This window comes from Natrix helvetica, assembly GCF_964273705.1.
Source record: "Natrix helvetica genome assembly, chromosome: 5".
NCBI lineage: Eukaryota > Metazoa > Chordata > Lepidosauria > Squamata > Natricidae > Natrix > Natrix helvetica.
This window is the reverse complement of record NC_138551.1, coordinates 92,823,134-92,845,225: the sequence shown is the minus strand read 5'-3', so window position 1 is coordinate 92,845,225 and position 22,092 is coordinate 92,823,134. Positions and strand designations below refer to the sequence as shown.

General features: G+C 42.1%; 1 protein-coding gene across 1 annotated transcript in view; it reads right to left on the bottom strand.

The window, feature by feature from the left end:
• The window catches only part of LOC309392679 (zinc finger MIZ domain-containing protein 1-like), a gene marked incomplete at its 3' end in the record, with an annotated part of 326,574 nt that overhangs the window by 7,111 nt on the left and 297,371 nt on the right, over nt 1-22,092 (bottom strand). The window contains exons 5-6 of the mRNA XM_081954107.1: nt 20,866-20,976; nt 2,490-2,603 (exon numbers count right to left, since the gene is read on the bottom strand). Coding sequence (XP_081810233.1) covers nt 2,490-2,603; nt 20,866-20,925 — 174 coding nt within the window. The 5' untranslated portion in view covers nt 20,926-20,976. The remainder of the gene's footprint in view (nt 1-2,489; nt 2,604-20,865; nt 20,977-22,092) is intronic.

The following is a 22,092-nucleotide window of genomic DNA, read 5'->3' as shown; positions in this document are numbered from 1 at the left end:
GCTGCGTACATTTTCTTACTCTCCACAAGGCCACAGAGGTGCAATTTCATTGTTTGCAACATACGCCGAATGCCAAGTAGGGTGGAAAATACGGTGGGCCTTGATTTATATCCATTCGTTTAGTGACTTACAAAGTTACAACAGCACTGAAAAAAAGTCATTTAGGAGAGTTGTTCACATACCAAAATTCAGATGCTTGGCAATTTCTTAGCCGCCACTTGTCTGAAATGGTATAGGGTGTTGGACTAGAAGACCTCTAAAGTCCCTTCCAGCTCTATTCTGATTGATTGATTTATATTTATGATAGTTGCAGTGTCCCAGGGTCACGTGTTCCCTTTTTGCAACCTTCTGACAAGCAAAGTCAACGGGGAAGCCAGATTCATTTAACAACCATATTACTAACTTAACAACTGTAGTGGTTCACTGAACAGCTGTAGCAAGTAAGGTTGTAAAATAGGTCAAAACTCAGTTAACTGGCATGCTTAGCAACAGAAATTTTGGGATCCATTGTGGTCCTATGTTGAGGATTACCTGTAGCCACATGGCCACAGAAGAGTCTATGGACAATGCTGGCTCCCTTGCTGAGGGAACCAGAGATGAAAACCACCCCCTAAAGTCAGATATGATTAAGCAGGGGGGTAGGAGATGACCAGACTGAGCCCAAGGGAGGGGACAAATATTGTATGTCCTCAGTCATAAATCCCTGTACGCCCACAAGAGTTCTATCTCCAGCCAACCTTGAATGCCTTTCTTATCTCCCACTCATTTCCCTTGACTGTTAGTTGGCCAGATTCTTGTAGAGAGCTTAAGCTTGCAATAAATCTTTACACTCATTTGAACTGCCTGAATCTCCTGATTTTCCCCTCATTTGACAAGGGAAAACTTTATCTTTTATATGTAACTAGCACATGATAGAAGGGAGAAAAAATTCATTGAATGAATGAATGAATAAATGAAATCTAATGTTATCATTTTACGCACAGAGAAAGCTGCTAATTCCTGTTCCCTACACGCAAAGCGCTTGAATCTCTTCACAGATTCATAGAGGGAAGTTTCTCAAAACAACCTTAAAATTGCAGGAATCAAACCAGAGGTGTTTGGCATGCGAAGTATTACTCTGTCCCTGAGCAACTTTGCTGCCTTCTGCCACAAATGAACCACATAATTTTCACAGCCAACATCACATCATGGGCTGCATTCTAAATCAATTATTTTCACAGAGGGGCCACCGAAAACACTTGCTAAAAGAAGGTTCCATTTGCTCTCATTACTCCATATAGGTGGTCCTCAACTTACGACAACAATTGAGCCCCAAATTTATGTTGCTAAGTGAGACATTTGTTACATGAGCTTTGTCCCATTTTATGGCTTTTCTTGCCACAGTTGTTAAGTGAATCAGTGAAGTCGTTAAATTAGTGACACAGTTGTGTTAAAGGAAACTGGATTAGCTCATTGACTTTGCTTGTCTGAAGGTCAGAAAAGGTGATCATGTGATCCAGGGACATTGCAACCGTCATAAATGTGAGTCTTTTTTTAGCACCCAGTTAGGGTGGATCCTACATGTTAAATGTTAAACTTACTTGATCACTTTTTCCTTTTCTTTTTGTACACTATTTTATTTCTTTTGTTGTTGTTAGGGTTTAATGTATTGTTTCATTTGTTTGTTTTTCTGTTTTCTATTTTACTTTTTATGATAAAACCATAAGCAATATTAAAAAAAAACCTAATAGCGTCATTCCAGTACAAAATAAATTACGTTCAGAAATTTTGAGAGAATTTCTCACGAAAATGGTTAGCGACTGCCTTTAAGCCTGTTTAGGAAAACGGTACTTCTATTTAAAGTTAACCCTGTGTAAAAGGTAAGGTTCCCCTTGCACCTATGAGCTAGTCGTTCCCGACTCTAGGGGGCGGTGCTCATCTCTGTTTCAAAGCCAAAGAGCCAACACTGTCCGAAGATGTCTCCGTGGACATGTGGCCAGCATGACTAAATGCCAAAGGCGCACGGAACACCTTCCCACCAAAGGTGGTTCCCATTTTTTTCTACTTGCATTTTTACATGCTTTCGAACTGCTGGGTTGGCAGAAGCTGGGGACAAGTAATGGGAGCTCACTCCATTATGTGGCACTAGGGATTCCAACCGCAAAACTGCCGACCTTTCTGATCGACAAGCTCAGAATCTTAGCTACTGAGCTACCACGTCCCTTAACTCTGTGTATATATTCCTAAAACTGGCTGGTAAATAGCTATATCTGCTATTTTAAAGAAAGTGAGTAAGGCAGGTTTTGGAACAACAATGCAGAATAGCTTAACCAAAGTTCCTCTTTTTCTATTTTTTGTTTGAAACCACAAGATTGACATATTTATATGTAAACAAATGGAGTAATAACTGTATTTCAACAGGTCACTGGCTTCTTGGCAATGCCGTCATTATATGTGTGTGTGTGTGTGTGTGTGTGTGTATTCGTGTGGCTGAATAAAAGTTGCCATACCGTCAAACAGCCCATAAGACTCTGTTCAAAGGGCCTCTGGAAAGCTCTTGGATCGCCACACCAGTCCAGAAGTTCAGTAGCTGCATTGTGGAAATTGGCAGGATTTTGTAAATGCTGGAACAAAACAGAAAGAGAAGAACTGAAGACGATTAGGTACATCCATGCTCTCTGACTAAATGATGTTTTTAAATATATATATACAGTAGTGGCCAAAATGTGTTAGAATATTCGTGACTGGGAGAGATATGGTAACAACGTCAGCCAATGAATAGGCATAGCAACTGTCAGCCAATGAGAGCTTAAACAGATCTGAGTCTGTGCAGAGAATTGAAACAGAAACTTAAGCAGTCTGCTGCTCTGAGAAGTAAACTATAGTCTGTCTGGGCTGGGCTTGCCTGCTGAAAAGAAACTAACTGTTTGGGTGCCTGTAACTCTCCTGCCTTGTGTTAACTCGGAAGGACCACCTGTTGGTATTGTACATTTATTCATCTCTTCTTATGTATATAAAGAAGTTAATGAATCCTGCTGCATCAGTTATCTGTGGGTGCTTCTGGATTTGAATTTATGCAACAAATTCTGACAAAAACCTTTTGGGGGGAAAAGTGTATTTTTGAGGCTTGATGACTAATAACACCACTTTTTTGGAGTAGTACCATAAAATTATATATCAATGGAAAGATAATTTAACCTTCCCCCGCCTCCCAAAAGGTTTCCACAATTTTGGTCACTACTGCATATTCACTAACATATAGGCGACATTGGTATGGCTTACATACAAGGTCTAATTTTTTCCCGTTTGTGGAACTGCACCAACATCTGAAATCAATATCTGTTGATTTGATTTATGTTCATCCTTGCTATTCCGGTGAGCACACGAGTCAGCTAACCAAGCGTTAAAAGTATAAACAGAATAAACCGTTGTGATTAAAATGATCAACCAAGTCAAGAGTAAAATTGTCTAACAAGTCAAATCTTGGCCCAAGAGAAGAATCTTTGCAAATCTCTAAACCCTCAGAGAATAGAAGAGAGGTTTCCTAAGCGAGGAAGCTGTGAAGAACAGAGATATCTTCACTGCAGTCTTACTGCTGTTCTTAAAAGTCACTCATGATTCATCTAGGTAGACTGGCCCTTTCTGAAACATTAAACTTTTGGTCTCAAAGTTTTGAAAAGTACAAACCAGCATGGGAATCTTGTTGATTCTCACTGCAGAATGGGGGAGAAACTCCCAGACACTCTGCAACCTGGAAGACACGAATCCTCATCCTCATCATCAAAAACTGAGAGTTACAAGCATGCAGCCAAATTCTTAAAAGAATAAGATATAGATGGGAAATGTTGCACAGAGGTTTGTACATGTGCTGCCATAAAAAGAACAGAATCAAAACAGGGATGGACTCCTGCTCATTCGTTAAAGTTCTCTTACCATGAGAAGGGTAAGAAATTTAGAGAGTGTAAAAGCATGTTGACCTTAAGACTGTAGTAGTTTTGGACGTTTTGAGAGACAGCAATGGCATTATATCTTCAAATCCCACTTAGTGTCTTACCTAAGCACTTTGTACAGCAGGGGTGTCCAACTTGATTGCATTGAGGGCTGCATCAGGGTTGTGTTTGACCTTGGGGGACCGGGGTGGGCGTGGCCAGCAGAAATTGTTTCCTCTTATCTTTGCTACCGCTTTGGAACCGGAAGCATGTGCACAGCGCTCATGCGCAGAACCTTTTGCGCATGCGCAGAGCGTTCGTGATGATATCTGGATGGGTGGGCAGAGCATCCTGCCGCCGTCACTGCTGGTTTGCCCAAACCGGGGCAAACCAGCAGAATACCACCTCTGGTGGACAGGGTGGGCGTGGCCAGCTCGACGTCACTTGTGTCGGGGGTGCCTGTGGTGGCCTGAGCACTCTGCCAGCAAAAATGGGCTCCCAATCTCCTTTTTCAGCTGAAATGGTCTCCTGCAACCCTGTCAGTGAAAATCGAGCTTAGGAGGGCCGAGCTCCATTTTCACTGGCAGAGGCACCGTGGGGCAGTCATTTGCTGTTTCCAGGGTGGCTCCACAGGCCAAATCTAAGCACTCCCTGGGCCTTGAGTTTGACACCCCTGCTGTATGGTATCCACTAAACAGAATTTTGGCTATTAAGGTGGATCTCTTCAGTTGAGCTGCTAAATCAGGGGTCCTCAAGCTCTGGGCCATGGCCTATTTGCAACTGGCCGCATGAGCGCAGCTCGACTCACACAAGTGGTGGGGCAGCGCGCATGCACATGTGTACGCAGCTCAACTAGTCAAGCTATATGTGCATGTATGCTGGACCTCCGTGCACATGAATAGAATAGAATAATAGAGATGGAAGAGACCTAGGAGGTCTTCTAGTCCAACCCCCGGCTCAGGCAGGAAACCCTACACCACTTCAGACAAATGGTTACCCAATCTCTTCTTAAAAACTTCCAGTGTTGGAGCATTCACAACGTCTGGAGGCAAGTTGCTCCACTGATTAATTGTTCTGTTAGGAAATTTCTCTTTAGTTCTAAGTTGCTTCTCTCCTTCATTAGTTTCCACCCATTGCTTCTTGTCCTACCCTCAGATAGTTTGACTCCCTCTTCTTTGTGGCAGCCCCTGAGATATCAGAACACTGCTGTCATGAGTTGAGGTTAACACATGCACTTGCACAGCCTGGTTCCCCCTGCCCCACCCCCACCCAGCCGCAAAGGTTGGGAACCGTTGTGCTAAAAAAAAAAAGACACGATTCACTTAAAAACTTGCAGTGATTCACTTAACCGACATGACAAGAAGGACAGCAAAATTAAGTGCAACTCATTTAACGACTGCCCTGCTTAATAATGGAAGCTCTATTCCCAATTGTGATTGTAAGTCGAAGGCTATCTATACGATATATGAAGCAAAACAAAACCAACCACAAAACCAGGATACCGAGGGCTTGGCTAAATGAGGGGAGAGTCAAGAACAACCAGATCACAAGGGCACAGAGGGACATAGCCCTCTGCTGTATGAATAAATGAATAAACATGAAAACACAAAAAAGGGGAAAGCTTTCATTCTAATGTTGCTATGATCATATATAAACAGAGGCACAGAATCAAAGTCGTGTGATGTGTGAGTACCACTTTATAAAGCCTTAGTAAGGTCACACCTGGAATACTGAATCCAGTTTTGGCCACCAAATTACACACACACACACAAAAAGATGTTGAGACTTTGAAACAAGTGCAAAGAAGAGCAACTAATATGATTAAATGAGCCACAGTGGCGGAGTGGTTAGAGTGCAGTATTGCAGGCTACTTCTGCTGCCTGCCTGCAATTTGGCAGTTCAAATCTCACCAGGTTCAAGGTTGACTCAGCCTTCCATCCTTCTGAGGTGGGTAAAATGAGGATCCAGATTGTTGGGGGCAAATAGGCTGACTCTGTAGACCGCTTAGAGAGGGCTGTGAAGTATATAAGTCTAAGGGCTATTGCTATTAAAGGCCTGGAGACTAAAACATATGAAGAACGGTTGCAAGAACTGGGTATGGCTAGTCTAGAGAAAAGAAGAACTAGTGGGGACATGTAGCAGTCTTCCAGTATTTGAGGGGCTGCCATAAAGAGAAGGGGATCAAATTATTCTCCAAAGCACCAGAAGGCAGGACAAGAAATGATGGATGGAAACTAATCAAGGAGAGAAGCAACCTGGAATTAAGGAGAAACTTCTTAACAGTGACGACAATTAATCAATGGAACGGCCTGCCACCAGAACTTTAGGTGCTTCATCACTGGAGGTTTTTAAGAAGAGACTTGCCTTCTGGTGCTTTGGAGCATAGGTCGACCCACTCTTCTTTGTGGCAGCCTCTCAAATCCTGGAAGACTGCTATCACATCACCCCTAGTCACAGTTCAAAATGAAGAGCACTACAGGTTCAATGGATGACAACATCAACACGAGCACCAAATAATTGTGATCTTTTGAGTTACCTTGACTTATTTCGAGACAAAATAAGTGCAGAATCCTAATTTAGGATAATGCATCAGGCATGGGTGGAAAAAAGTCTTTCCTTTTCAAAACCAGTAAGACTCCAAAGGCATAGTTGCGTCCTCACGGCTCCTGAACGGTTTGTTGGAGTAACAAAACTCCTTCACTACACGAAACAAGTTGCTGCATTTATTTATGGGATGTCGTGCCAAATTATGAAGGCTGGCTCAAAGCTGCCTGTTTGTTTTGCCCAGTTACATCTGCTGAGCTTCTTGCATTAAATGAACTGCTAAACAGCAACACAACTAATGATGGGGGTGCTGAATGAGTGTGTTTGCCTTTACATCAATCAAAGATTGCCAAGGGCTCCTTCCTGCTTTGGTGCAACACCAGCATGGAAACCTCTCCCCGCAGCTTTTTTTCCCTGCTGAATGAATGACATTTTACACCCATAAATATTTTGTTTATTTAATTTTATATAGTTTGTCAAACATGTACGAGATATAAACATAGATATGAACACAGCAAATGGGTACGAATAAATGGGGACAGTGGGACAGGGACGGAAAGCATGTTGGTGCACTTATGCACACGCCCTTTGGGTACCTCTTAGTAATGGAGTGATAGTAGACAGTCTAAGAGTTACAGTTTTGGATCACTGTTACTGAAGTCGTATTTTCTGCAACCGAGTTCAGAATGGTTTACCTTGAGTTTGTATTTATTGTGTGCTCGTGTATTATTGCGGTTGAAGCTGAAGTAGTCGTTGAGAGGTAGGACGTTGCAGCAGACAATTTTGTGTACTACACTTAGGTCAGATTGTAGACGGTGTAGTTCTAGGTTGTCTAAGGCCAACATTTCGAGCCTGGGGCCATAAGGGATTCTGTTGTGAGCAGAGGAGTGGAAGACTCTTCTCGTGAAATATCTCTGGACTCGCTCAATTGTATTAATGTCCAATATACAGTGTGGATTCCAGGCAGACGAGCTGTATTTGAGAATTGGTCTGGCAAAGGTTTTGTATGCCCTAGTTTGCAGTACAATGTTACCGGAGAAAAAGTTCGCAAGATTAGGTTAAGAACTCTTAATGCCTTTTTGGCAATAGATGGCTAATATTCTTGGCTAAGGATTAATTGGAAGAATTTCTTCCTGGTCCCTCAAATGTGGTTCCATTTTGAATGATTTTTTTTTGGGGGGGGGGAGGGAAGTGTTCTGAGAAGAGGTCAGAATGATGTAGCACCTAATAGGTAAACTCTCCTTTGAGATAGGTTGAACTTCAGGTGATGTCATAAGCTCATCCATATAGTTCTCCTGGCAAATACAGTGTTTTGTCTTTTTGTAGTGCATGTTTATTTTATAACCGATTGCTTCCCACTTATGAAAACTGACCATGCATGGTTTAACAGTTTAAAAGAGTATGAAGGGGCCTTGTAGGTCATCTAGTAGTCCAAACCCCCCACCCAAGCAGGAGACCCTACATTATTTCTGACAGATGGCAGTCCAGTCCCTTCTTGAAAGCCTCCAGTGATGGAGCTCCCACAACTTCTGAAAGCAACTTCTGTTCCATTGGTTGATTGTTCTCTGTGTCAGAAAGTTCCTCCTTATTTCCAGGTAGAATCTCTCCTCCTTCAGTTTCCATCCATTATTCCTTGTCGTCCCTTGGAAAATAGCTTGACCCGCTCCTCTCTGTGGTAGCCCCTCAAATATTGGAAGACTGCTCTCATGTCTCCCCTGGTCCTTCTCTTCACTAGACTAGCCATGCCCAGTTCCTGCAACTCTTCTTCATATGTTATAGCCTCCAGTCCCCTAATCATCTTGGAACTAGAATAATAATGAAATATCACGACCTGGCCATCAAAACTACATGGCTATGGATGAAGCATGTAACAGTGATACCCATTGTCATTGGGGCACTTGGCACCATGCCCAAGAATTTTACACGATACACCAACAAATTGCAGCTTCCTGCAATAACACCAGCGGAACTGCAAAAAACTGCGCTACTTGGAACATCTTATATTTTAAGAAGGTACTCGGTTGATACCTAGGATGCTGGCAGCAAACCGTATCAACCATTAGTACCAGTCACTGGTATTTGCATTTTTGAATGTTCAGTTGGTTGAGTTTCATGTTTAATGAATAAAGTATAATAATAGTAATGAATAATAAAGAAGGAGGAGGAGGAGGAGGAGGAGGAGGAGGAGGAGGAGGAGGAGGAGGAGGAGGAGGAGGAGGAGAAGAAGAAGAAGAAGAAGAAGAAGAAGAAGAAGAAGAAGAAGAAGAAGAAGAAGAAGAAGAAGAAGAAGAAGAAGAAGAAGAAGAAATAATTATTATGAAGTGTCCCACTCTTTTATATTTAAAGGGATGGCATAACTTTTCTCATATAACAACCCCCTCATCTTTTCACCTTCGATCATTTGGAACGTGTGTCCTCATTGCAAATTCAGCATGAAAAGTTTACATCTGCTAAAAGTTAAGCTCTCATCTTAAAACTTTCCAAGTTTGAAAAACCTTGCTTCACACCACGCAGAAAAAGTTGCCCCCAAATTTCTGTGGTATCTTTCAAACAGAGAGATTTCAAGTCCTGAACCTCCTCAAGCAGGAAGGCATAACTAAGTGTTGCTTCTGTTTTGTCTCCCCGTGTTTAGTGAAACAACCACCCTGTGAAATAAACCAATTCTATGCTTCTGGAAATGAGACATGGCTTACGGACTCTTCCTGATACGCCTTCAATGCAGGGGTGGGTTCTGGCTAGCTTTACTTCTGGTATGCTCGTGCACGTGCTGGATGTGCGCAGAGTGCGCATGCACCCTTCAATTAAAATGGTTCTGCGCATGCTCAGAATTCAAAAACAAGATGGCGGTGGTGATGCCGGTGACCGGGTTAAGGCGTGTGGGTTCCAGAGACCCAGGCCGCCATACCACTACCTGTTCAGCCGAACCGATCCGAACTGATAGGAACCCACCACTGCTTCAACTTCATCTTTTGCCCTCTTAACGCGTCTTCTCCAGAAATGAAACAATTAAGCCTACCTACCTGACCAAGGCAGTTCTCCAAAATTTGGATCGTTTGCAGAGTTTCCTGCTCTTCGGTATCCGATTGTGCAAGGGAACCCATAGATGAGGGTTCAATTGCCACCATCCAACCAGCTTCTGGGAAATGTTGAGTCTCCGCTGGAAGCAACGTAGTGCTTGAAGGAACCTTCAAATTCCTACAACCTCCATGTTGCCAATAAGTATTACCATCCTTCTTCTTTGGAGCCATACTCTCTCTCTCTCTCTCTCCTTCTCCTTCCCCTCCCCTCCCTCTTCTCCTTTTTCTCCTTCTCCTGCTTCTCTTCCTTGTCTCCCTCTCCTCCTTCTCCTTTTCCTCCTTCTCTTCTCCTTCTTGTTCCCCTCTTCTTCTCCTCTCTTCTCCTTTTCCCCCTTCTCCTCTCCCTCTTCCTTTTCTTCTCCTTTTCCTCTTCCTTGTCCCCCTCTCCTCCTTCTCCTCCCCTTCTCCTTTTCCCCCTTCCACCTCTTAAGCTTCTCCTTGTCTTCCTCTTCTCCTTACCTTCTCCTCGTTCCCCTCTTTTCTTTCTCTTCTCCTCCTCCTTTTCTCCCTCTTCTCCTCCTCCTCCTCCTCTCCTTCTCACCCCCCTCTTCTCCTCTCTCCTCCTCCTCCTGTTGTCTCCTTTTCCTTCTCCTCGTCTCCTTTTCCTCCTCCCCCTCCCCTTCTCCTTCTTCGCCTCCCCCCTCTTCTCCTTCTCCCCTTCCCCCTCTTAAGCTTCTCCTCGTCTCCTCCCTCTTCTCCTTCTTCTCCTCTTCCTTGTCCCCCTCTTCTCCTCTCCTCGTTCTCCTTGTCCTCCTCTTCTTCTCTTTCTCCTCCTTGTGCCCCTCTTTTTCTCCTCCTTCTCTCCCTCCCCCTCTCCTCCTCTTCTCCTTCTTCTCCTTCTCTTCCACTTCTTCTCTCTCCTTCTTCCTCTTCTTTCTTCTTCTTCTTTTTTGGGAGAAGACAAATGAAAGAACTGCCCTCAAGATCCCAAGAAAAGATCTAAAACCCCACCGCCTGGGACATTATCAGCCATCTCAGGAAGGTCCAGCCAGCCAGGGGAAGAGACGCTTGATTAAAAGTTGATTCTCCTTTATGGTTTTTCTGTTTTTCTACTTGATCCAAACAGGAAGTAGCCACCCCTCCCCCCCCCCCGCCTGCCCCTTTTAAACAGCTTCTGTTAATTCTTTGGGTTTTTAAGCAGGGGGAAGGTAGCTGTGTCATCTCCGCTCCTCTGGCAGTTGGAAACCAATATTCCATAGGGCCAGCATGAGGCAAGATGTGGGGCAGCAGCCCACTCAAAAAGGAAATTGCTCCATTACGTCACTCAGATCAATTTTTTCCCCTGTCGTTTAGACCACCCTGCATGCTTGAAAAGCATTTTAAAATCCTGCCCTCCAATTCGCAAAGCAGCACAAATAAAATTGCATCCTGTGTGGGACTGTCAATAACGGACTCTCCGTTTTTATTTTCTTCCAGAATCCCAAAATGACATTGAGGGCACTTCACACCAGAACAAATAGACACAAAGACAGTTTTTTCCCGAATGCCATCACTCTGCTTAACATTTAATTCCCATAACAGTGTCAAATAATTTACTAAAACTGTATTACTATTATTCTTCTCTTCCTTCCTAGTATCTATCTCTCCCATTTATGAGTATAACCATGTTGCTTGTATCTTTCAATTTATATTGTTTTTATTGTTTCCTAGTACAGTTTGATAGCTTATTAGCAACCTTGACTATCACTAAGTGTTGCATCTTTTCATTCATGATGAATGTATTTTATTCTCCTTAAGTAGTCTGAGAGCATATGCACCAAAGACAAATTCCTTGTGTGTCCAATCACACTTGGCCAATAAAGAATTCTATTCAACACTACCTAATGCACTTGCCCACTACGAAAATGAAAATAAATTAATAAAACGAACAAAACCCAAAGCAATGGAAGATCAGAAACAGAAAAACCACATGGATATGACCATGAAGCTCAACTGCAAGTATTTTCTTTTTCCAGAAGGAATAAAATAAAGCAAAACAGAGAGAGAAAGAGAGGTAGGGAGGGGGTGGAAGAGAGAGGAGGAAAGAGAGGGGGGGAGGGAGAGAGGGAGTCAGAGGGAGGGAGGAAGAGAGTTAGAGGAAGAGAGTAAGAGAGAGAAAGTGAGAAGGAAAGAGAGGGAGGAAGGGGAGAGGGAGAGAAATAGGGAGAGTGAGAGAGAGGAAGACAGAGAGGGGAGGAAGATAGAGAGAGAAGGGAAGAGGGAGAGAGGGAGAGAGAGAGAGGGAGAGAGGAAGAGGAGAGAAAGAGAGAGGGAGAGAGAAGGAAAGGGAGGGAGCAAGAGAAAGAGAGAGAAGAGGGGGAGAGGGAGGAAGAGTTAGAGGAAGAGAGGTGGGAGAAGGGAGGAAGAGAGAAAGAGAGAAGGAGAAAGAGAAGGGGAGAGAGAAAGAGAGAGGGAAAGGGAGCGAGGAAGGAAGGGAGAGATTTCTTTCCTGATTTCTTATTTGTACCCTATGACTATCATTAAGTGTTGTACCTTACGATTCTTGATGAATATATCTTGTCTTTTTATGTACACTGAGAGCATATGCACCAAAGACAAATTCCTTGTGTGCCCAATCACACTTGGCCAATAAAGAATTCTGTTCTGTTCTGTTCTGTTCTGTTCTGTTTGTTCTGTTCTATTCTATTCTACTCTACTCTATTCTACTCTATTCTATTCTCAACCTTGCCTGGCAGAGTTTTCTATTTGGGATAAAGTTTGGTTTTGAATTTTTTCTGGCTGACCTGTTACTCAATTGCTGGGGGGAGGGGGAAACATATTTGGGAGGAACGATCCACTCTATCTGGAATATTCATAAATATGCCTTAGTTATTGTGACTGTTTTGTCTCGAGCATACTTGAGCACGAAAGAAGCACTAGAGACAGAGAAAGAGATAAAGGATCCGAGGTTGGAGAGGACTCATAAAATTAGACAGATATTAAAATATTTGCAGGAAGGCAAGCTTGCTGCAGCCTTGACATGTTTGATTTACAGCCTCAGAGGATATTGCTAATCCATGTCGGAAATAAGTCAAATGGAGACAGATTTGACAGCGCCTCAAATATTGGGTCTACACTTCAGACTCAAGAGTAGGCCCTTGAAAGAGCTGGATTTTCAGAGTGCACGAAAGCACGTACCACATGCATAGTGCGTATAGTCAAGTGCATATAGCCAAGGGTATGGTTTTTCCTGTTGCAGTGGATGGCTGTGAAGGTTGGATCATAAGGAAGGTTGAGTGCCAAAGAATGGAGGCCTTTGAACTTATGGTGCTGGAGAAGACTCCTGTGAGTCCCTTGGACTGCAAGGCGATCAAACCGGTCAGTCCTAGAGGAGATCAACCCTGACTGCTCTTTAGAAGGCAAGATCCTGAAGATGAAACTCAAAGACTTTGGCCACCTTATGAGAAGGAAGGACTCACTGGAGAAGAGCCTAATGCTGGGAAAGACTGAGGACTGAAGAAGACGGGGATGACAGAGAATGAGGTGGCTGGATGGAGTCACTGAAGCAGTCGGTGTGAGCTTAAATGGACTCCAGAGGATGGTAGAGGACAGGAAGGCCTGGTGGAACATTTTCAATGGAGTCGTGATGGGTTGAACACAACTTCACAACTAACAACAAATGTTGTATCTATACTTCAGACTCAAGAGTAGGCCCTTGAAAGAGATGGATTTTCAGAGTGCACGAAAGGATGTACAATAGACATAGTAATTGCTTCATTTCTTTCTTTTCTTTCTTTTTTCACTTTCCTTTCCTTCCTTCCTGTCTTCTGTCTGCCTGTGTATATAATCTCCCTCTATTTCTTTTTCTCTCTTTCTCTCTCTAATCATTTATCTATATCTGCCTACTATGTTTGTCTCTTTTCTATCTGTCTATCTGTCTGTCTATATCATCTATCTATCTACTTACCATCCACCCTCCCACCCACCCACTTATCTCTCTCTCTCTCATCTATTTATCTATTTATCTATCATCCACCCACCCACCCACTTTTCTATCATCTATCTATCTATCTATCTATCTATCTATCTATCTATCTATCTATCTATCTATCTATCTATCTATCATCTATCTATCTATCTCTATCATGAATCTATCTATCTATCTATCTATCTATCTATCTATCTATCTATCATGAATCTATCTATCTATCATCTATCTATCATCTATCCACCACCCACTTTTCTATCATCTATCTATCTATCTATCTATCTATCTATCTATCCATCCATCCATCTTCCACCTACCAACCCATCCACCCACCTTTCTATCTATCTATCTATCTATCTATCTATCTATCTATCTATCTATCTATCATCAATCAATCATCTATCTATCTCTTCCACCCACCAACCTATCTATCTATCTATCCATCCATCCAGCCAGCCATCCAGCCACCTATCTATCTATCTTCCACCCACCCACCCACCTACCCACTTTTTATCTATCTATCTATCTATCTATCTATCTATCTATCTATCTATCTATCATCTATCTTTTATTGAACGTATCAAAATATAAAAGGCATGTGAAAATAAAGATAATGGGAAAATGGGGAAGGGAAAAGGGGGGGAGAGAAGTGGGAGGTAAAGGGAAAAAATCATTAACTGCCATCTCTTCTCAGGGAGTCAGAATAAAGATATATTTATTACATTTTGTCCATTTGCATAGTTAGTATATACCAGCCATTTCTATATACACAAACTGATCGAATCAGGACATCAAAAAGTGTCATTATTTTTCTCTTATCTCAAGCCCCAAATCTAGAAGCAATTTCCAGGCAGAAACCAAACTGATCAAAGCAGTTAATTTGCCATCTGTCCTTCCATTGTGGGAACTGAATACCTGAATCTCTTAAGAGTGGATGCTGTATGGCAGAAATCCATCCTACACATTGGCAAAAAAAAAAAAAAAGTAGAACACCAAATACAAGCTGGGCAGATACAACCTCATAGACGAGCCTCACTCTGTCACGGACCTAAGAGTACTCATCTCAAACGATCTAAGCCCCAGAGCTCACTGTAACAGCATTGCCAAAAAGGCATTAAGAAGTTGTCAACCTAATTTTGGAAAGCTTCTCTGGTAACATTGTATTGCAAACTAGGGCATACAAAACCTTTGCTAGACCAATTCTTGAATACAGCTCGTTTGCCTGGAATCCACACTGTATATCGGACATTAATACAATTGAGCGAGTCCAGAGGTATTTCACTTCTCTGCTCACAATAGAATCCCTTATGTCATCAAGCTTGAAATGGTGGGCTTGGACAACCTGGAACTACGCTGCCTTTGGTCTGACCTAAGCATAGTACACAAAATTATCCGCTACAATGTCCTACCTGTCAATGACTATTTCAGCTTCAACCTCAATAATATACAAGCACACAATAGATACAAACTCAAGGTAAACTGCTCCAAAACCGATTGCAGAAAATACGACTTCAGCAACAGAGTGGTCAACCCCTGGAATGCTCTACCTGACTCTGTTGTTACATCCCCAAACCCCCATAATTTTAACCTAAGACTGTCTACTGTTGATCTCACCCCATTCCTAAGAGGTCCCTAAGGGGGCGTAATTTAGAGCACCAGCGTGCCTACCGTCCCTTTCCTACTGTCCCCATTTATTGGTCCCCATTTACTGTGTTCATATTTATGTTTATACTTGTACCTGTTACCTTTTACATGTTTGAATAAATAGACAGACAGACAGACAACTGAATAAAAGGTTGATGAGCTGGCTACGTAGGATGGGAGGAAAGAAGTGGCCCAAAGTTGTCAATTGTCCATACCTGACAGAGAACAGATGCTGGAGAAGGGAGGTATGGGGAAGTGAAGTTGATTGCTAGAATTTCATATTATTGTGAGCTTTTGCGTTGGCTCAAAATTGCTCAGCAAGGCTGTGGCCAATGGGAGGCTTCCTAGAATCCAATACTTCTACTTTGTTCTTTCCTTGGAATTGCTTGGCCGAAAGCACATTTTAAAATAAATTCCCTGGAGAAGGACTGAGGGAGCATATCACCCGGTGGCATCTGGGGATGGGGGAAGGCATTTAAATGATTAAAAGACCTATGCGTGTCATGACATCCGCACGCAAATGCTCTGACCTATATTATTTGCAGCAGGCAGCAGGATTCCAATGCATAAATGCATAAAGATGTCACAGCTCGTGTTGCCACTTTTGAGGTCATTCTGGGTTGTTGTGGGTGCTGTTGGCTTCATGGATGGGAATCGTGTAATGCATGCACATGTCTGAAATGGGGAAATATTATCATACTGTTAAGGACAGAGGGAAGGAGAGAGGGAGGGAGGAGGAGAGGAGCGAAGAATGGAAGGACATTCCAGAGACTGTGCAGGATGCGCGCGCACACACGCGCGCACACACACACACATACTTTCTTTCCTTCCGTACTATACACAAACACACAAACATATACACCTATATACACTCTGTGCAAAGCATTTGAAAGAGGTGCATGCAAAGCCCCATTTTTGTAACCCATTAAAGTAGCCGTATTGTTTCCAGAGTCTGGTGCCTTGTTTGGAAGTTGTATTCAGCCCATGTATCTCTGTGCATAATTTATGTCTTTCTGCTTCTGTCTGTCTGTCTGTCTGTCTGTCTGTCTGTCTCTCTCATGCACACACACACACGATTAAAAATCCCTAGTATAGATCTCTTGTGCAGGGGGTTGGACTAGATGACCTCCGAGGTACCTTCCAACTCTTTACAAGAACATAAACAGTTTTCAATATGCACCAAGTGCATGCTGAGTAATGCATAAAGCTGCGTAGAGGCTGGGCCTACTATTGAGCCCAGAATTCAAGTTGCTAAGTGAAAAATCGGCTGAGTTTTGCCCCATTTTGTGACTTTTCTTGCTGCTGTTGTTAAGTGAATCATTGCAGTGGATACGTTAGTGACGCCATTGTTAAGCGAAAGCGGCTTCCCCATTGGCTTGGCTTGTCAGAAGGTCCCAAATGGGACACTGCAACCATCATAGATATGAACCAGTTGCCAAGTGTTCAGTTGATCATGTGATCGTGGGGATCCTGCGGGGGTCACAAGTGTGCAAAATGGTCACTTTCTTCAGTGCCGTTGTAGCAATAGCACTTAGACTTATATTCCACTTTACATTGCTTTTACAGCCCTCTTTAAGCGGTGTACAGAGTCAGCCTCTTGCCCACAACAATTTGGGCAATATGCCCAATATGAGCATTGGGCACCATCTAACAAAATGAAATTCAATGATGAAAAAAGTAAAGTTCTACATTTAGGCAAGTAAAACATAATGCACAGGTACAGTATAGGTGGTATCTGGCTCAATAATAGGAGCTGTGAGAGGGATCTTGGAGTCCTAGTGGACAACCATTTAAATATGAGCCAGCAATGGGCAGCAGCTGCCAAAAAAGCCAAAACAGTTCTAGGCTGCATAAACAGAGGGACAGAATCAAGATCACGTGAAGTGTTAATATCACTTCATAATGCCTTGGGAAGGCCGCACTTGGAATCCTGCATCACTCTCCAGGGATAGAGGAAGAGAAGGGAAGAACCCCGTGGTTTTCCAAAGGTGTCTGAATCCCTTTCAGCAAAGGATGGGTGATGTCTGGGTTAAAAAGAGAGAAACTTCCCTTGACCTATTGCTGGAACTTGATACTCCGAGCAGAGTAGATTACTATTTATATCCGTCTGTAGGGCAGGAGTTAAGGCTGTCTGTTTCCTTGAAATACTAACTGTTGCCAGCCAGTCTACAAAATGTGCAGCTACCAAAGCCAGGAGAATTATGAGGCCTCTCCCCATCTCTTCTCCTCCTCTGTTTTCGGTGCCTTTAAAATGGCTGACGTCCTTTGCATCGCAACTTAGAAAGAAGCTGAAGGTTTTTTCCCCTCCCCTCCTGACTTTGTGGCAGAACTTTGGAGGGGGTGAGAAATCCTGAAAAGGTTTTCAACGGCAGGCGAGAAAGGAGACCTGAAAAGTTAGAGAGAGAGAGAGAGAGAGGAGAGGAAGGGGTACCCAACGTTTCCGAACAAAAGATGGCTTCTAAATACAGTAATATGGAAAATTTAAAAACTCTTTAGATGCCCCAACAGCCAGCATCATCCAGTCCCTCCGACTCTACCCCCAAATTAAAGGGGTCGTAAAAAAAGGAGGTTTTTTTAATTAAATGTCTCCAAATTTTCATTCATGCTTTAAATGGCTTGCTATTCCTCTTAAGGTAAAGGTTCCCCTTGCGCATATGTGCTCGTCGTTCCCAACTCTAGGGGACAGTACTCATCTCCGTTTCAGAGCCGAAGAACCGGCACTGTCCGAAGACGTCTCTGTGGTCATGTGGCCGACATGACTAAACACTGAAGGCGCACGGAGCGCTGTTACCTTCTCACCCTATTTTTCTACTTCCATTTTTTAATGTGCTTTCGAAGTGCTAGGTTGGCAGAAGCTGGGAGAAGTAATGGAAGCTCGCTCCGTTACGCGGCACTGGGGATTTGAACCGGCGAACTGCCGGCCTTTCTGATCGACAAGCTCAGCATCTTAGCCACTGAGCCACCACTTCCCTCTTAAGAAGCTTAAATACAACCACCGCACTCAAGATCTTGATTATTTGATTTACTCTTGTACATATTATTTCTGGCTTTACAACACATGTGACATTTGAACAATCGCATGGAACAGCTTGCCTCTGGAAGATGTGGGTGCTCCATCGATGGAGGTTTTCTTAGAGAAGAGACTGGACAACCATTTATCCGGAATGGTATAGGACTGTGATGGTGAACCTATGGCATGCATGCCGGGAGTGGCCACCTGCTCTTCCTGTTTCTGGCATGCATGTGCATGTGAAGACCAGCTGGCCGGTGTGCATGCGTGTGCTGGAAACCAGAAGATCATCTTCCCAGCGCACGAATGCAGGTCGGGCGGCTGTTCTTCTAGTTTCCGGCACGTGCGCATGTTCCCATTTCAGCACTGGGTGCCGAAAAGGTTCGCCAACACTGGTATAAGATCTTCTGCTTGAGCAAGAGGTTGGACTCAAAGACCTACAAAGTTCTTTCCAAATCTGTTATTCTGTTATTATTATGTTTATCGCACAGTCAGCCAAATGTTCAGACTAGGTTTGATATTTTTGTCCATCTATCAACTGTTCAATTCCTGCATCACTTGGAATTGCAATATCGGTGAACAAGACTTTTTCTTTTTTTTTTGGTCTTCTCAAACATCTTTCCAGAATGAGCAATTTAAGGGTAGAGAAGCACGAAAACAACTTTCACATGGGCTAAACATTTCTGAAGACTTGGGAAGAGAGGCAGACGAGGAATCAACAACTTTTAGGGAGGGAATCTGAGTTATTAAAAACTCACATTGTAGGTACAGTAGAAGCTATAAGAATGTTGAGTTATGAATATTACTGGACGAGTTAGAAGATTTAGTGGGGAGGGAGGGAGGGAGGGAGGAAGGAAGGAAGGAAGGAAGGAAGGAAGGGAAAGAAAAAGAAAGAGGAAAGAAGGAAGGAAAGGAGGGAAGAAGGGTGGAGGATGGAATGAGGGAGGAATGAAGGAAAAGAGAAAGGGAGGAAGGAAGGAAGGAGGAAGAAAGGAAGGGAGGAAATAAATATTTGATTTACACAGTTCCTAGTCCACGTTTCATTAGCCTTATTCAGGCACTCTAAAAGGAGAACCACAAACTTTCCTGATTGTTTCCACTCAATTCATTCTAGATTGTGCGGTTCCAGCAGACATCTACACGTTCAGCACAGGTGTATAGAAGACATTTATGTCATCTGTGCAATATCAGCAGGGGGAAACCCATCAGGACCAGTGATGTGATGACTATTTCCACTTTTATAATGTCCTCATAGGCCAAGCATGGAAAAAACATGGGAGTTGGATGTGCACAAAACAGGAAGCTTACATGGAAATGTCAGATTTCAACAGAAGGAAATATTTGTGGGTCAGGGTTGAAGTGGGGAGTCTCAGTGCTCCCTGATGATATTACCTAGCTGGGTAATGAAACGTCTGCAAGAAAACAACCAAGCTCAGAGAGCACCAAAGACTCCACAAATATCAGATTTCCCTCTGCTTGACGGCTTAGTGAAGCGATTGAGAACACAATCAAATCAGATTTAGATTCGAAAGGGATGTAAGGATTGATTCCCAGACTGTTCAAAATACAGGAGACTATTATATAAACAGCCAGCTGCCTGTTCCTCTTGACATTATTAAAAAAAAACAGAAATTTTAAGAAATTAATCAGAAAGAAACTAAAAAACAAACAAACCCTGTGTCCTAATGTATGGTGGAGAAATTGGATTTAAAAAGAAAATATCCCGTTGTTGCAATTCTTGGAAGGAAAAGATACGCTTCTCAATAAATCTAAATCCTTTTTCGGATTCTATCCATTTCAAAGAGCCCAATATCTCTCCTAATTGTTCCCAATTTGTCAAAATAAAAGAAAGAAATCATGAAACTTCAACTCGAAAATGTGCACTGGTCCTAAATAGGAAATTGTCAAGTTGTAACCTCATTCTTGGGTTTTTTGTCCCATCTCAGTAAATCTTGCTAAGCAAAACAGAGTGAAAATCTTGTTTGCAAACACTTTTTTAGGTTGGAGGCAGCTGCTAAGAAACCTAACAAAAACCCAGATAAAAATGTGATTAAAAAATATTAGAACGTGCAGAAATGAATAGATTAACACTTGCAATTAAAGGAAAGGAAGAATCTGACTATTATAACATATGGGAGCTCTTTTATCAATGCTTAGAGAATAAAATATGAAAATAATGTATTATAAAGTTAAATAAATTAAGAAGAGAAATGTTATAATAATAGATATGTGAAGTTGAGTACTAGTATATGTGTGTGTGTGTGTGTGTGTGTGTGTATGTATGTATGTATTTGTGTTGCAACCCCTGGTATGGCCAAATATGGGAGGAAGCTCACTGCTCCCTCTTTCTGTCCTTCGGCTCATTACAGAAAACCATCCAGGCAGAAAATCATATTTTTATTTTTAATGTTGCCTTTTTATATTTGTGTTGTATTTGTGCTGATAAATAAATAAAGGGAGACTAGTATAGATCTATTTCAAGCTATTTAGCTCTCATCAGCTAGCATATATATATATATATATATATATATATATATATATATATATATATATATATATATATATATATATATATATATATATATATATATATATATATATATATATATATATATATATATATATATATATATATATATATTGGTAAGAATATGGTGGTAAGAAGTGGAAATGTATCTGAGAACTACTACCACAATAAGGGATTCGACACAAACTCCTTGTAACTGTTTGGGAGCGCCAATTCCTCCCCACCCCAATGAGATATCTTTAATTTACCTGTTTTATGCACTGCAGTCGGTCATTAGTTTGCTGTATGTGTCTGTCCATAGAATTCATTGCGATTGTCTCCACTTCAGTTCTACCTGAAAGCCATTAAAATCCCTCAAGCTGTAAGATACGAAAATAAAATAATAAAAAAAACACAAAAAAGCAAAATTAATCACTAATGGACAAGTAAGTTACAATTCTGCAAAGTCTAATGTGATTAAAATCTCGAATGTTACCACTGCTTTATGGGAAAGTTTTGTCCCTTTTATCTATTTCATAAGTAAGCAGAGCAATAATCTAGTTATACTAAGTATATTTTATATTTTGGGAAGAGTGCCTTTCCCCAGTTTGAGCCTAAAATCTTCCGGTCATTATAACATCATCTTTCTCAATTTCACCTTAAAACGGTTTTCTTTCTCCTTGTATCTCTTCCCTAACCCAAAACATATTTGCTAGATTGGTGACAAGAAGCCTTTTTATAGGATGAAACTTGGAGCAAAACATTCATTAATCCCATGTACATTGTATAGTTAACTCTGTACATCGTGAAATCCCATACACGAAGAATTGTCTTCTCATGCACACAAAGAAAATTTAATTCTACCTGAATTAAGCTCAAATCAATGTTCATATAACGCATACACTGAGATTAAACAGGTGCATATGATTGCAACCTCCCTAGCCAGCTTCCAATAAGTAAAGTCAATGGGAGAAAGTTTGATTCGCTTAACGATTGTGCCTGACCAGGAGACAGGGAGTTCTAGTCCCACCTTAGCCATGAAAGCCAGCTGGGTGACCTTGGGCCAATTCTCTCTCTCAGCCCAAACCAGCTCACTGGGTTGTTGTGGGGAAAAATAGGAGGGCAGGAGGACTTTATTTTGTGTCTTGGCCACCTTGAGCTAGTTATAAAAAAATAAGAAAGGCAAGATAGGAAATAAGTAAATAAAGAAAGTAAAAACGAGCCATCCCTCTTTCTCACCCTAGAAGTATAAAGAGCCACCTTTGAACTGTGGATTGTCGAGCTCCTAAGCACAATGTTAACAGCTTTGTGTTTTAGATTTTTATTATCCTTACCAGTAAAAAGCTCTTTTCCTACATACTTCGCTGGGAAGCCCCAAAGGTCTAGCTGGGATGCTATGCGTGGAAAAACACACATCCTGCAACCGAGTGCAACTTTCCCTAAGCTAAGCTATCAAGCATCATCGGCGCTTTTCACGTTAACCTTTTCCTCCGATA